This window comes from Mesoplodon densirostris, chromosome 2 (assembly GCF_025265405.1).
Source record: "Mesoplodon densirostris isolate mMesDen1 chromosome 2, mMesDen1 primary haplotype, whole genome shotgun sequence".
Taxonomy (NCBI): domain Eukaryota; kingdom Metazoa; phylum Chordata; class Mammalia; order Artiodactyla; family Ziphiidae; genus Mesoplodon; species Mesoplodon densirostris.
This window is the reverse complement of record NC_082662.1, coordinates 59,136,994-59,151,225: the sequence shown is the minus strand read 5'-3', so window position 1 is coordinate 59,151,225 and position 14,232 is coordinate 59,136,994. Positions and strand designations below refer to the sequence as shown.

At 38.6% G+C, this 14,232-nt stretch overlaps 1 protein-coding gene across 1 annotated transcript in view; it reads right to left on the bottom strand.

Moving 5' to 3' along the window:
* The window catches only part of SGIP1 (SH3GL interacting endocytic adaptor 1), a 127,092-nt gene that overhangs the window by 34,166 nt on the left and 78,694 nt on the right, over positions 1-14,232 (bottom strand). The window contains exons 17-18 of the mRNA XM_060119528.1: positions 10,408-10,473; positions 9,417-9,476 (exon numbers count right to left, since the gene is read on the bottom strand). Coding sequence (XP_059975511.1) covers positions 9,417-9,476; positions 10,408-10,473 — 126 coding nt within the window. The remainder of the gene's footprint in view (positions 1-9,416; positions 9,477-10,407; positions 10,474-14,232) is intronic.

The following is a 14,232-nucleotide window of genomic DNA, read 5'->3' as shown; positions in this document are numbered from 1 at the left end:
TGTTTCTCAAAGGCATAGTTCAATGAGCCTCTAAATCAAATCTTGAAGCAATGTTGCAGTTACTCTGAATATAAGACTGAGCAACACAATTGTAAGTCGCACACACTGTCTGTGTGAATATGTGCCAGCAGGAAAAGAAGCCCCAAGGCCATATTTACTAATGGTGACTAAGTACTAATCCTGGTGACTCAGTACAGCAGAGCCAGCAGAAAAGGAACATGTCCATGAAAATTCCTGTCTGCTGAAATTCTACACTCTAGCAGAGATTATTGCCACATACATGTTGCAAAATAGTTGAAGATACAAAAGGGTTAAAATCTTAAGGGCAATGACTTATCTTAATGCCTTATCTTGATGACCCAAAATTAATCTTTGATTTAATAAATAAAGCAATGAATGTAAAATTCTTAGCACATATTAAGTATTCATTAATGTTAATTATTATTTTAAGAAATGATTACATTTGTATAGTACTTTATAGTTTACAAAGGCCTTTCACAAGTAATTGACTAAAGTCTATTAGGAGTATGTTTGATATTGATGAAATATATACATTCCACATACATAAAAGGGCTTAGAAATGGGAGATTCTCCAGAGTCTTGACATCACCTCTTTGAATCCCGTTTTCATTCACTGTGTCAGCTCTCTTCTCTCTAGGGGGTAATCAAAGGTCCTTTTCTCTGTCTGGGGCAGTCAGAGTCAGGAGTACAATGTATGGGCTGTCTCCATCTGTGGACAGCTCTTCTTAGAAGACACATAATAAAAAACTATTGTACAAACTAGTATGTGTAAAATAAGTTACAGGGATATATTGTACAACACAAGGAATATAGATAATATTTTATAATAACTTTAAATGGAGTATAACCTTTAGAAATTGTGAATCACTATATTTCTCACCTGTAACATATAATATTGTACATCAACCATACTTCAGTTAAAAAAAAGCTATGCATGATGAAGGCTCACAACTATGCAAAGGTAAAATAGATCCTTCTGGTGATTCTCAGCTTCTCCATTCTTTTCTCAGGAAGTTTGAAGTTACTTGTCAAATTTGCTGAAATACCTTGATTTACAAATTCCTTAATAAAAGAAATGATAACAGATTTTCTTCCAACATTTCCCATCAGCATGAACACAGCATCCCGAGGAATGTATCACCAGGCCGATCATTAGCCTCAGCGAGGCAGCTTTAATGATTGGCTCTGGTGGAGGCTGGTGGTAGGAAGTGAGTGTACAGCAGGAGGACGCATCCTGCTTCCACGTGATTCTCCTGACCCATAAGCAGCCAGAAAAGATGGCCCATTGTCCCTGCTGACAAAGAGTGGGGGGCCATGTAGCAGCTCACAGCAGATTGGGTTGCCAGATGCTTTATGTGGAAGAAGACTAGAATGCAGCAACACGACCTTCTTCAAAGCAGGAAATAACTAAACAAAGCAGTCCAGGGATATGGGAATTTGGACAACAGTGGTAGCAGCTAATCATTATTGAGCACTTTGCATGCACTGACCTCGTACTTGACTATTTAATCTTTACTACAACCACTACAACCCTATGAAATAGGTTACTATTTCCTAGTAATACCATAACTATTCCAATTTCCAGAGAAGAAAACCAAGACTTAGGTTAAGTAGCTTCCCTAAAGTCACATCATGCTTAGACTATAATTTAGACCCCGAAGGCTAATTCCAAAGCCAATGCACGCACATACACACACACACACTTTCTCCTTCTCTCTAAATATATATATATATTCCATATATTTTTCTCTATCTCTATGGATATATGTGTGAGTGCATGCATGTGTGTACACTGAGAGTAAACTAATATAAATTAAATGGGGACTCTTTTTCTATTTCTAATATCTAGGATAATATCCAATATGCCTTTAGATTAACATTTATACATTATGTAAGATTTTTATTAGAACTCTAACTCAGCAAAACATTTTATCTTTCTTTAAAGTGGACTCTGTGTAGACTTAAAAGTCATGCCTGTCTCTTCTTCTGGAAGCTCTCCCTAACTTCTAGGCCAGGTTGTCTTTCTGCTGGGTGCCTCCCAAAACACCCTATCTCCTGAATTATAACAATCTCTGCACGTTATTGTAACAACTTGTTTAATGTCTTTTCTATGCTCCATGAAGGTAGAAACATGCCTTTCTTTTTCCCGACTGTAACCCCAGTATCTTTCATAGTGCTGAGCACATAGTAGAGACTCAGTAATTACTTGCTGACTGAATGAATACAGCCACAACAATATTTGTCCTTATAGTAATATTATCAAGGCCGTATTCTACAAATTTGTTTATTGTTTTCCCTATCAGATACCTACCAATTGTAGAATTAGTAAACATGGTAAACCTTAGCATTTTAATCAATTTTGTGCACATACATATAAACATATGTAGACAGTCCTAATTCCTGCTAGAAAATATTAACTGCGAGCATGTCTAGACACATTGCCGCTACCATGAGGAGGAGTTTAGAAACTCTGCAATATCATAACAAGCACCTAATTGCTCTTTTGAACATGACTTATATAAGTTTACTGTGGGGATAGGCAGGGAACTTTAACATTTATTGCAAGAGCTCCTACTTCATGGAAAAAGAAAAATGAAGTGCCCTATTAAAAGAAACAATTTTCTTTCTATTTATAAGCCAAGAAATACAAAATTCATTATTCAATTATTTGTAAGGTTTATACAAGTCATTACGCTTTTGTTTGATGTACTCAACAAATATTAAAGATTCCTTCAGTCTCAAATGATGTTCAGTTTTGAGTGTCCACGTCTGTGGGTCAGGAGGAAGAGATAGAAGCTTACAAGACAGAGGAGAAGGACATACGCCCAAGAGAGGACGAAAGGCATGGACAGGCAGCGGTCAGGGAAAAGAGGCAGGATGTCACCTCTAAGCTAACTTGTATTTGCAATAATGGCCTTCTAGAAGTTGGTATCCTCCTTCTAGGCTTAGTGTCTGCAATTTTCCTATCTATTACTTAGGTGAACTGTCATACTCAGAGTGTAGCTGGGTGAGCCGGTTAGGTGCTCTCCCCCGAACACGAACGACCGAGAGACAACAGATGAGCAAAAGATCTAGGCACTTAATATATACCACAAAAACCTGTCCATTAAATATCCTGCATTCAAAATTAACCATTAATATTTGTGTGGCTATTTAAAGAAAAGATACAATGGAGCAAGTTCCAGGCTACAAAGCATTCCTTTTCCCATATGGCTCCTGATACAGGCTTGCCCCAAGGCTAAACCCTTACCTCCCTGGATTCAGCCCTTACCTCTAAGCAAATGACTCCCATGTTTCCACAGTCTGTTTACTCCTGGACTCATATTATATAGATGGTGTGCAGGACTTCAAAGCTGAGACGTTTCCAAAGTTTCCAAAGAAACTCATTCGTTCTGACCAAATCTAGTGCTCTTGGAGTCTCCTTTCTCCTGGTTTACAACAGTACCCTTCTCCCTGTGTCTCAGAATGGAAGTGTTCACTTATTTTCCACAACCTACTAGATGTCAGATGTTTCTACCCCAGTGGCGTTTTTCAAAGCTCTCCGTGAAAACGGTACCGTCGGTTCTTTCCTACTTCTCCCAAACTGCTTCAGTAAATCCCCAAATTTCTCTGTGCCTCTAATCCTAAAAGTCAAAGATGATCCTACCACTTTCTTTCTCCAAAATTTCTCAAAGTTCCACCTTGCATAAAGATTGTAATCAAATTTCTTCTCTCAGTATTGAAAGCCTTTTGGAATATGATCTCTACTTACTTTTCAAGAGCATTTCTTAAAACATTCCTGGCCTCTCCCAGTGTTTACTGAATATAATGTGGATATCATTCCTGGGTATGACGTGGATATCACTCACCCTAACGCCTTTGCTCAAGTCATTCTTCAAACTGGAGCAATCCTAGGTGTCTGAAGTCCTCCTTGTCCCTTACTGTCAGTCAATGAGAAGTACAGGTGACTTGTGGGACTTGTGACTGGTGGGTAAAGTGGGGGGCAGCCTTGTGGGACTGAGCTGTGGGGTATGCCTAACTCCAGGAAGTTATGTCAGAATTGTTCAGTGTGAAGGGAAACACCCTACATGTTTGTTGTCAGGATTGAGTAGAATAAAGAGAGAGGCTTCTCTTTTACTTTCTTGTCTATCTCCAGCATGACAGTCATACACAAAACATGTGAGCCAAGGCACCTGCCTCAAAGAACAGGAACAAGTGAAATATCAGCATGTTGGTCAATCCCAGGATTTTCAGAACCAGGTCACTAATTTCTTGTGAAGAGGTCGAGTGAATTCTGAAACCCTCAGCAGATCTGCCTGGTAGAACATTTTGCAGGTTCAGCTCCACTTGAGTCTTCTTCACAGGTTTAGGCTATTTTAAAAACTGCGACCTTCAGTTATGAATAGAAAGGACTTTACATTTTATATTGACAATGTACTTTACATATAAAAATTCAGAAGAGCTTGGGAGTGCGATTTTAATATTTTTACTGAAGACAGTCTTGTATCATTGCTTTTTATGTTTCTATATTATTTCCCCAACTTAGTTGCACTTAACACTGTGATTTGCAGTGTTGGGTACTCGATAAGTTTACTGCATTATTGATTGAAAAGGGCCTACAGTGGGGTAGGGGCAATTAGTGGACACTTCCCACTTGAAGAATATTGTGAATTTAGCAAAACAGCTGCTTCCCAGAAAATTGGTTATGCCTTTCAATTTTTCTTTCTTTAGTGACTCTCAGATGAATGAATTATTATCCTTCTGGTCATATGTGAAAAATTTGACCTGTTTGCTTCTTACAGAATGCTATTATTATTGTCAGGGTGAAGAAAGTTGAGTGGTCCATGACTATGATTATGTCTTACCAATTTTTAAGCAAGGATATTTAATAACCTACTGAAGGAAGTTAGAAGTTAAAAATATCCAAGTGTTACTTTTTTCACACAGACTACATAATTCCAAAGAGGAAAATGTAGATCCCACTGTATAGAGACATCCTTTTCCTCTGTGGGGTCTAACCTGTATAAAGAAGAAAACTTGAATGTAGGCTTGGCTAGTGGACTGAACGAGAGTGGGGTGGACATGAGACTAGAGGTTTCAACAAGGTCAAAGATAAGGTGTAGTCAGGGGACCAGGAAGTTGGAAGGTTAGGAGAGTTGGAAAAACCTGCCAGCATCACCTATCTTAAGGGGCTGTTGCGAAGGCTGAATGAGATCATGGATGAGGAGCAGAGCATCAGCCTCGGTCTCCAGCTAGGAGCCTGGTTTCAATCCCTTCTCTGACTCTTCTTGGCTGAGTGATCCTGAAAAAGTGACTTATGTTAGCTGAATCTGAATTGCCCCAACAGTGAGTTGTGCAGATGAAATGAGAAAGTAGATGAAATGAGATAGTAGATGAAATGTACTTTTTGCATAGTAAGAACTCAGGTGTTAGTTATTATTATTCATTACTTTTATTACCTCAGGTCCTCTTATTTATTTATTTTCACCCTCAATATGTTCCATTCTCCTTCCCTATTTTATATTTTTTCTGTAGAACTTACACTGTAAATTTTATTTATCTTTTAATTTTTGATTCTCCACATTAAAATGTAAGCTCCATGGTGACAGGGAATTTATCCCATTTTGTTCCCTACAGGGGAGTGCCTAGGACAGTGCTGGCACACAGTAGTACTCAATAAATATTTGTTGAATGAAAGAATCATTGTATAGGAAGGGGGACACATGGTTAGTTCTGAAATAGCCAAAATGACACTTGTCAGTAGGGACCATTTCCAAGATGTGGCCAGAGGTGTGGGTTAATCAGTGGAGGGAAAGTTTATTGGAACTGAAGAAGTCAAGAGGCTCTGGAGCGAGGGTGTTGGGTGGATCATCCACATCGAATCTATGACACAAAATGAAGCTAGGGAGTGAGGTGGAGAAGAGGGTGAAAAGGGGCTGCCAGCATCCCTAAGCCTGTAGATGAACGCAGAGGAATGCTCTGTAGTCAGTGGTGGATGGCCGTAAGTAAAAGGTAGAATGAGCAGATGGCTGCTTTACATTAAGGGGAGTGGGAGTTGGAGGTAGCAATGGGGAGTTGGGAGAACTCGTAGTCCCATGACATAGGGCCCACAGAAGACTGAGGAACTTTCTGTGGAGAGAGCTAGAGGAGAAGAGATGGTCCCTGGAGAGAGCTGGGATACAGTTAAGGAAACAGGTGGGCGAGTGTGGCAGAGAGCCTGGGAATGCAGAGAAGGGTGTTGCTAAGGACATAGCATTCCCAAAGGTTGGTGGGAGTGAGACTAGTAAACGGGAGCATGGAGCTGTCTCGAGAGGAGAGTGCAAGTGGCTGTATGCACAGAGGAGAGGTGACACTCAAGAATGTATGGTTGTAGGTCATCTTTTTCTCCATTACCAGATACAAGATGATTTTGTAGTTAAATAAGTTAAACAAAGAGAGGGCCAGCACATTTCTGGAAACATCCTGATGTTCAAATGCTCTACAGAATTATTCAAATATCTAACAGTCACATCTTCTACTTGTTATGGAAATATCTTTCCCTTCCTTCCATCTCAGAAGAATACTTGATAGTTTCAGTTGGATATACTCCTGGATGAATGAATTTAAACAGTTACCACCTTTCGTAACCTTCACCAATTTTTTCAGCTCAACTTAAATAGGTTAAAATTTCAGTGAATTTTTAAAAAATGAACTTGTTTATAAAAGTAAACCACTAACACAAGCTTTGGAACTCTTCTGAGTTAGAACTATCATCTAATGCTTTTCTATCTCTCTTGTTAAGTTAAATTTGGAGGTGTGAAGCATCTCAAGTTATCTCCAAATAAGTTCATAAGGCAATGTTCATTAGTGAGTTGGTTGATTGGTCAGTGACTCAAACACTCACTGGGTAACCACAATGCCTAGAGCACTGTAAGAACAAAGCAATGGATAAGACAGGCTAAGGTTTTGAACATGATAGAAACACTATTTAGATGCCAACAAATAATAATTTCAAAGCTATTTAGAACAAGTGAATATTTTGAGCTGGGAATCTTTCTTCCTCTTCTGCATTCCCTGAATAAATAATTGAAGATAATGATAATTAACATTAATAATAACAAATGTGGGTAAAGCCAGAGTGCCCTAGAAGAATATACTGAAAGTGCTACTCAATAAAACATGTTGAATGACAGTCTTTTGGGAGTTTAAAATTTGGGTAGGGGCACTATTCTCAAGGCATTTTAACATGTCACTGTTTCTATGCCATTTTATCATCACAGCAGAAAATTTAAAAATCATTCCAGGTTGCACTAGCTTAAACTACCTGAGACTAATGTACTTAAATGATGAAAACAAAGTACTTTCATCTGCATGAGCGTTTCTTGATGAGAAGACTAGGGACACATTTATGAAACAGCTGCTCCTATAGTCCCTTAAGAAGCCCTGTCTATACTTTCCAGCCTTGAGCAAAGTCCAAGATGAAGCTAACACAGAACTAGAGGTTCCAATTAATTTCTATTCAACCGCTTTCTTGTATGACTTCTCTTGGCTCAAATTGAGATGCTTAAGGAATTTGGATCTTACTAATTAAAATGGCAATGTTACCAACTTTAGATACCCCAAAATCTACTAACAAATATTTTCTTTTCCTAAAATGAAAAAAGGGGTTCACATTGTTATTCCATGTTTATTAATACTTATATTTGATTGATGATGTGGATTTTAAAAACAAACAAACCAACAACCAAAAGTTCTCTTTAGATTGGTATCTTCAGAAAAAGTTTACCTCTCTCTGTTTAAAGAAATCCAAACCAAAACACAAGCAAACCAACCAACAGATACTCTAAAGCCAAAACAAACCACACCAACAAAAAATTATGAAATATATTTTTTGGAGCCCCAGATGTTACTTGAAGGTTGCTGGTAGTATATGGCTTAATTTCCTGGTTAAAGCAGGGTAAACTACAACTTCTACCATGGCCAGACTGAACCAGAGAAAGGGCCTTTATGTATGCAGGTATTGGCTATAAGTCAGGATCACCAAGCTATTCAACCGTAGCTTCTGCTCTGAGATGTGCTGATCAGTAAAAATACACCTGGGCACTTTTTAATTCTATCTGATTCGAAGAGAAAGTTTAGCAGGTCATAAGTTTGTGGATTTTGCATCTTGGTTATCACAAAATTAATGGCCCGAGGCAACGAAGGTTTCCGACATCATGTGGAAAATATGCATCTTCCCTTAAAGACTGCCTATCCACCTGTTCTCTGCCTGACCCAGGACAGACATCAAGTATTGGGAAGCTTTAAATCATACAATATGTCCTGCTGCTACCCAAGCTACTCCAAGCTAAGGACTTCCATCTCTGGGACCATCTTGCAAGGAAAAGTCACTGTTAAGAGAAAAAGGCCACACCACAAAAACTACTTCAAAATCTGTATCAGTCATTCTGATTTTTTACAATTGTGCTAAAACACACACTTAAGAAAGTTCTTTTTGTTGTCATGAAATATAAAACGTTCAATATTTAGTTTCAACTCTAGAGTAGAATATTTTTTGGCCAACTTTTTATCCTAAGATAAACTTAGCTATTTAAAATCATAGAAAGCAGAGTTTTAAGTGCTATGTGTAAGATAGTCCATTAATTAAGTTGAACTACTTAATTTTTCCTATACAATAGTTTAAACAGGCCATTTTATCAAATTCCTGGCCTGTTAAAATGATTTAGAACTTAAATATAAAACAGAAGAATGCTAATCCTTAATACAGAATATAACAAATTATCCAACATTGAGGTTAGACATCTGACATTATATTTACATATATTTTCTTTCATCTTCTAAAATGGCAAGTCCAGTGGTAGCTGTCCATTTTACTAGTCATTCCAGTTTCAATTTCCATTTCAGAAGATGTAAATAGAACTTACTAAAATACCTTTTTTCTTTTCCTCACTTTTCTGATCTCCCATGCAGCATTCCTTGTCATAAGAATATTTACACATTTACATTTTACAATAATGGATGTTGTATCTGAAATATTAATTATCCAAAGCAAAGTTAAATTCCAATTCCAGCCAAAAATGTCCTTATATTTGTTGTATTGCATTTGCAAAAGAGTTAGGAAAGAGCCCTGGTTGACAGAGTTAAGTTCCTTGCCCAAAAAAGGTGTTTGTTGTTTTTCAATTTAACACAGTTAATTAAGTAACCAATATTAACTGCAAATTAGCTTTAATTTTTTAATATGAAAAAATTGAAGATCCCATACAAACCAAATTCATGGAATATTTTCTTTAGTATTTAATACTTTCGAAGTAGCCATAGCATTTTTATATAGAAAGTGAGACCAGGTCTTTTGAAGGGAACTGGGATTTAAAAATGTGAATGGGGAAAAGGCATGAGGGGAGGATAAATCAGAATCTGGTATGCTATGTACTACTTACCTTCAAAAGTCAAATAAAACTTTCCTCTGTCAAACCAAACGAGGGAAGGCTGTTCATTCTCTGCATGGCCAGGAGTTGAAGCGGGATGGGAAAGGTTAAGGAGAGGGAGAGAGAAGGACACAGTATGAGTTACAGAGCAGGTCATTAATCTCACTAGGGGGGAGGGCAGAGGCACTGCATGCCATTAGCGTGCAGGAAAAAGGGAAGGCTGGCAATCTGTTACTATTATTATTTTGTTTTCAGTTTGGGAAACAGAAAGCAAAAGCAAAGCTATGGAGGCCTAAAGGGATGGGCACGTGTTGCTGGTAGCTTGGTACTCGGTGCTGGTGAGCATGGAGCAGAAGTCTTCCTGGCCATGCAGGGGCGTCAGCATATTTTAACTGCACTAGTTTGGCCAAACTGTCATTCAGCAATTGCTGTATTTATTTCATCTTCAATGTCATCCCCTTCTAGGTTTTCAAAAAGATAAACTCAGAGTTATAGGTTATATAAAACTTAGCTGAGGTTTTCAATGACAACAGCATTGCATATCAATTGAAAGTTCATGGAAGATGTCATATTTCTTCCATCCCCTCCCCTGGAATCACCTTAGGCATCCAGACACAAAACACCCTTTACCTACGTACCAAAGAAAAAACAAGATTACTCACGGTGCTCTACTATAATTTTAATTAAAAAGCCATCACTGGACATGTAATTCTGAGCAGTTAAATTATTCCTCCTTTTGTAAATTCACAAAGCAATAGCATCTCACCTTTTTTGAACCTTTTCACTGAGAAACTGTCATGCAACCTGCTGCTTTATAAAATGTTGTCTCAAAAAACATTTCCGTGGCATGAGTTCCACGATGAATGGTAAATAGACGGTGCATCTGATCGGCACTGGACACTCATGAGGTGAGGAGCATGTCCATGAATTGAGCATTCAGATGGCATAAGGGCTTGGATTTTTAAAGTCTAGGTATCTAGAGATCACTCGGCTAGCACCATACCTGCAGGCGTTTCACAGCGCCTTTCAAACGAGGGCAGTTTGTCATAAAAAACATCATCTTCTGACACTACAAACCAAAGAAATATAAAAGAATGGAAAACAAAAACACAAATACAAATCTCAAATGAAATCAAGCAACACACTTCACTGATCGAAACACAGGAATGATTTTAATGGAAAAGGAAACAAAACCTAAGACGCTGAGATTATGGAAAGGGTATAAAAAAGTGATGTGCTTATTTCATGATGAGCCTATGAGAAGAAATGGAAATCTAAAAAATGCCAGATTTTAGCATCTGTGAATTCACTGAAGTCAGCTCCATGGAAGAACTCCTTTTCAAGGAGTTGTTAAAAGCACTATCATTAATAATTGACTCGTGCAGGTGTATTTCACTCAGACACAATTCTCAAGTGGCTGGACATATATCCATCAACAGAACCTGTGGACAGAGCGCTGACAGCTCAATGGGATCACCCAGCATGCACCTTCCTCCCCATGGGGAAAGAGGAAGCTTTTAATGAGACCATAAAAATGCAACAGTATGAATCTGAGGCCCTGAATGAAGTATCCCATTTCAACTTCATCAATATCCAAATTCAATTTGCCTTGCACCTGTACTTGGTAGTTATGGATTGTTAATTTTGAACAGAATTATTGTAATTCCATCTTTGGCTATGGTATCAGGCATGGCCAAATGTCTTTGTAAACTGGTCACAACAGTTGCTCTGAATCCCAACCATTCTGGATCTCTGTACATGGTCTCCCTCCTCACCAACAAACAAATGTAGACAATTGAAGTTTTATTCTATGTGATTTAGATCAATCAATGCCACATGTCTGAAGGGTATTATTATAACCTTAATAGAAAATTGAATAAATTCTGTACAAAGACTGGTAAGGGAGAATCTTCCTTAGAACTTAGAGAAGTAAGATAAGGAAATGGATGAGGGTAGTAAAATTATTTCAAAAACTCTGCTTCTTTGAAAATATTCTACTAGCTTGCCTCCTTAGACTTAGTGAATACTTAGTGAATAAGGCAGGGAAACTATTTCTTTGTCAATTCTTAAGGCTCTAGGATAGCACCTGTCAATCAGCTTTTAATATACATGTGGTTTCCTTGGTGGCTAGAATAAGCGAATGCAACTCCTATAATATCTGTTGGAGAGGAACAAGAACTGGCCCTAAGAAGGATACCCCATAATATCTCCAGAAAATAGGACACAAAACAGTTACATTGGCAGTAACTGAATGTAACAGTGCCTTTTCATACCTATTAGTGGGGAATGGTGGAGAATATTCTTTTCTTTTGAAGAACTAATTTTCTGTTTACAGTCTCCTTAAAATGAGGAGCCTCCAATACTGTCATTTGTTCTTTGAGCTGAAGTTACAAAAGAATGGTTCGTAAGGGTTGAACAGCTTGGCTATCATTTTTTATTGTGGTTGTGGACATTGAGCGCTTAGAAGAAAACATACTAAATAAATCAGAGAACTTAAAAAATGGGTGGTTGCATAGCTCTGTGCTTAATTTAAATAAGGGCAACACTCAAATCAAGTACAGAAGAAAAATTTCCTTAAGAACTAACCATGGACGGCTTCCCTGGTGGCGCAGTGGTTGAGAGTCTGCCTGCCGATGCAGGGGACACAGGTTCGTGCCCCGGTCTGGGAAGATCCCACATGCCGCGGAGCGGCTGGGCCCATGGGCCATGGCCGCTGAGCCTGCGTGTCCGGAGCCTGTGCTCCACGGTGGGAGAGGCCACAAGAGTGAGAGGCCCGCGTACCGCAAAAAAAAAAAAAAAAAAAAAAAAAAGAACTAACCATGGAAATTGCCTCAGATGGATCTGAGATGGGGAAGTCAGTACTGGAGACAGGCTTTTCCAAAAAAAAAAAAAAAAAAAAAAGGCAGAAGGAAAAAATACTGAAGTGTGAGAATTTAAAATTGGGATCAAGAATATCCACCTCCAGAGGTCTTTCTTTTTGTCCAGAATAATTGATGTTACTACAGATATATTTTTTAAAAAGCTTATCTAAGTCAGAATTGCCACCCAGCTTAGAGAGACAAAGACTTGGAGGAAATATTTTAAGTTTTAAATGCTATGGTTAATATTCCTGTACTGAATACAAATCACTTTTGCTCAAAGATCTACACCAAAGGAAGCATCAAAGTCCATCTGATGCTTCCTTTGGTGCCCGTAAATGATTACCTTTCATTCATTACAGATTCCTGGGATGTTAAAGATCTAATTTAAAAATGCATAATTAACAGTGAAGGAATATAATTCATAGTGAATTTAACAATGAAGAAAAACTGTCTTCGTGGTGGTCTTTTTGCATTGGGGTACCAAAGGAAGGTTTTGCAAACATCAAAAAAAAATGACTATAACCTATAGAAATAAGAAACAAATAATAAATTGGTTATATACAATTAGAGATAACTCCGTTTATCTCTAAATGTCTAGGAATTTGTTTCTTACAATAGAATAACTTTAAACACTTTCTTTATTCATATAATATTAATAGGATTCTTCCCCCCAAATCAAATAGTGAAGGTCCTGTGAGCTTTGTTCAGTACAAAAGGAGTTTATTGTATGTCATTGATTCTACTATGTGTACTTTTTTTTTTTTTTTTTTTTTTTGCGGTACGTGGGCCTCTCACTGCTGTGGCCTCTCCTGTTGTGGAGCACAGGCTCCGGACGCGCAGGCTCAGCGGCCATGGCTCATGGGCCCAGCCGCTCCGCGGCATGTGGGATCTTCCCAGACCGGGGCACAAACCCGTGTCCCCTGCATCGGCAGGCGGACTCTCAACCACTGCACCACCAGGGAAGCCCTATGTGTACTTTTTAACCTCTCTGGCATTGGGATGGGTCTTAAAATCAATACGATAAGAAAGTATTGCACCTTACCTCAACTGGCAGCTTTCTCCGCCCTTTCTCAGTCATATAGAAAATAATAGTGCATCTTCTAATTGAAGGTAACTTAAATTCAGTGACATATAGTTGCAAAGGGACTCTTCATTATTGGCATGTTGACAATGCACAGAAAGTCCTGTTTTCAGTTGTGGCATCAGATTTACTACTTTATAATCACAGGTCTCATGAAAAAGATTTTATGCCCAAAGTCTGGCAGGAGCGAATTCTTACTTGAATTGTTGTGTAGGAAGATCAGACATGCTCTTAAACATTTAATCCTTGAATTATATTAAACTTTGCAATAAGCAAGTACAAATAATAAGTATCCAGTTTCTGCCACACATGTCCCAATTTTGGCACAAGTGTCACAGGAAATGTCAGAAAAGTATCTTGGTGGAGGGAGGGAACTATTGAGCCGTCGATGTCAGGAATTTGCTGCTGAAATTCTATCTCCCCCAAGCCATCTGATTACATTAAGTTGATGTTCCAAGGCAGTCATGAACAGTCAGCACCTTATTGCTGAACAGCCAAAGCACATCCTCTCCAAAAAGAGATAAACAACGCTACACAAGGTGCTGCTGGGCGGTTGTTGACAGTGTATTTACTTCAGAGAGAAACGGCTGTCAGGTGACCCACAGCAGCAGGAAATAAAGAACAAGAGAGTGAGGAAGATGAAGACCAAACAAAAATAACAGACCCAAACAGATAAAATCAGAATGCTCCTCAGCAATGAAGCAATGTGACCAGCCTCTCAGGTGGCTTTTTTCTCTTTTTAGCCCCTCTGTGGTTCATCTTAAAAGAATGCATACTAGCTGTGTTAAGAATCAGAGTCACTGGGCTTCCCTGGTGGCGCAGTGCTTGAGAGTCCGCCTGCCGATGCAGGGGACACAGGTTTGTGCCCCTGTCCGGGAGGATCCCA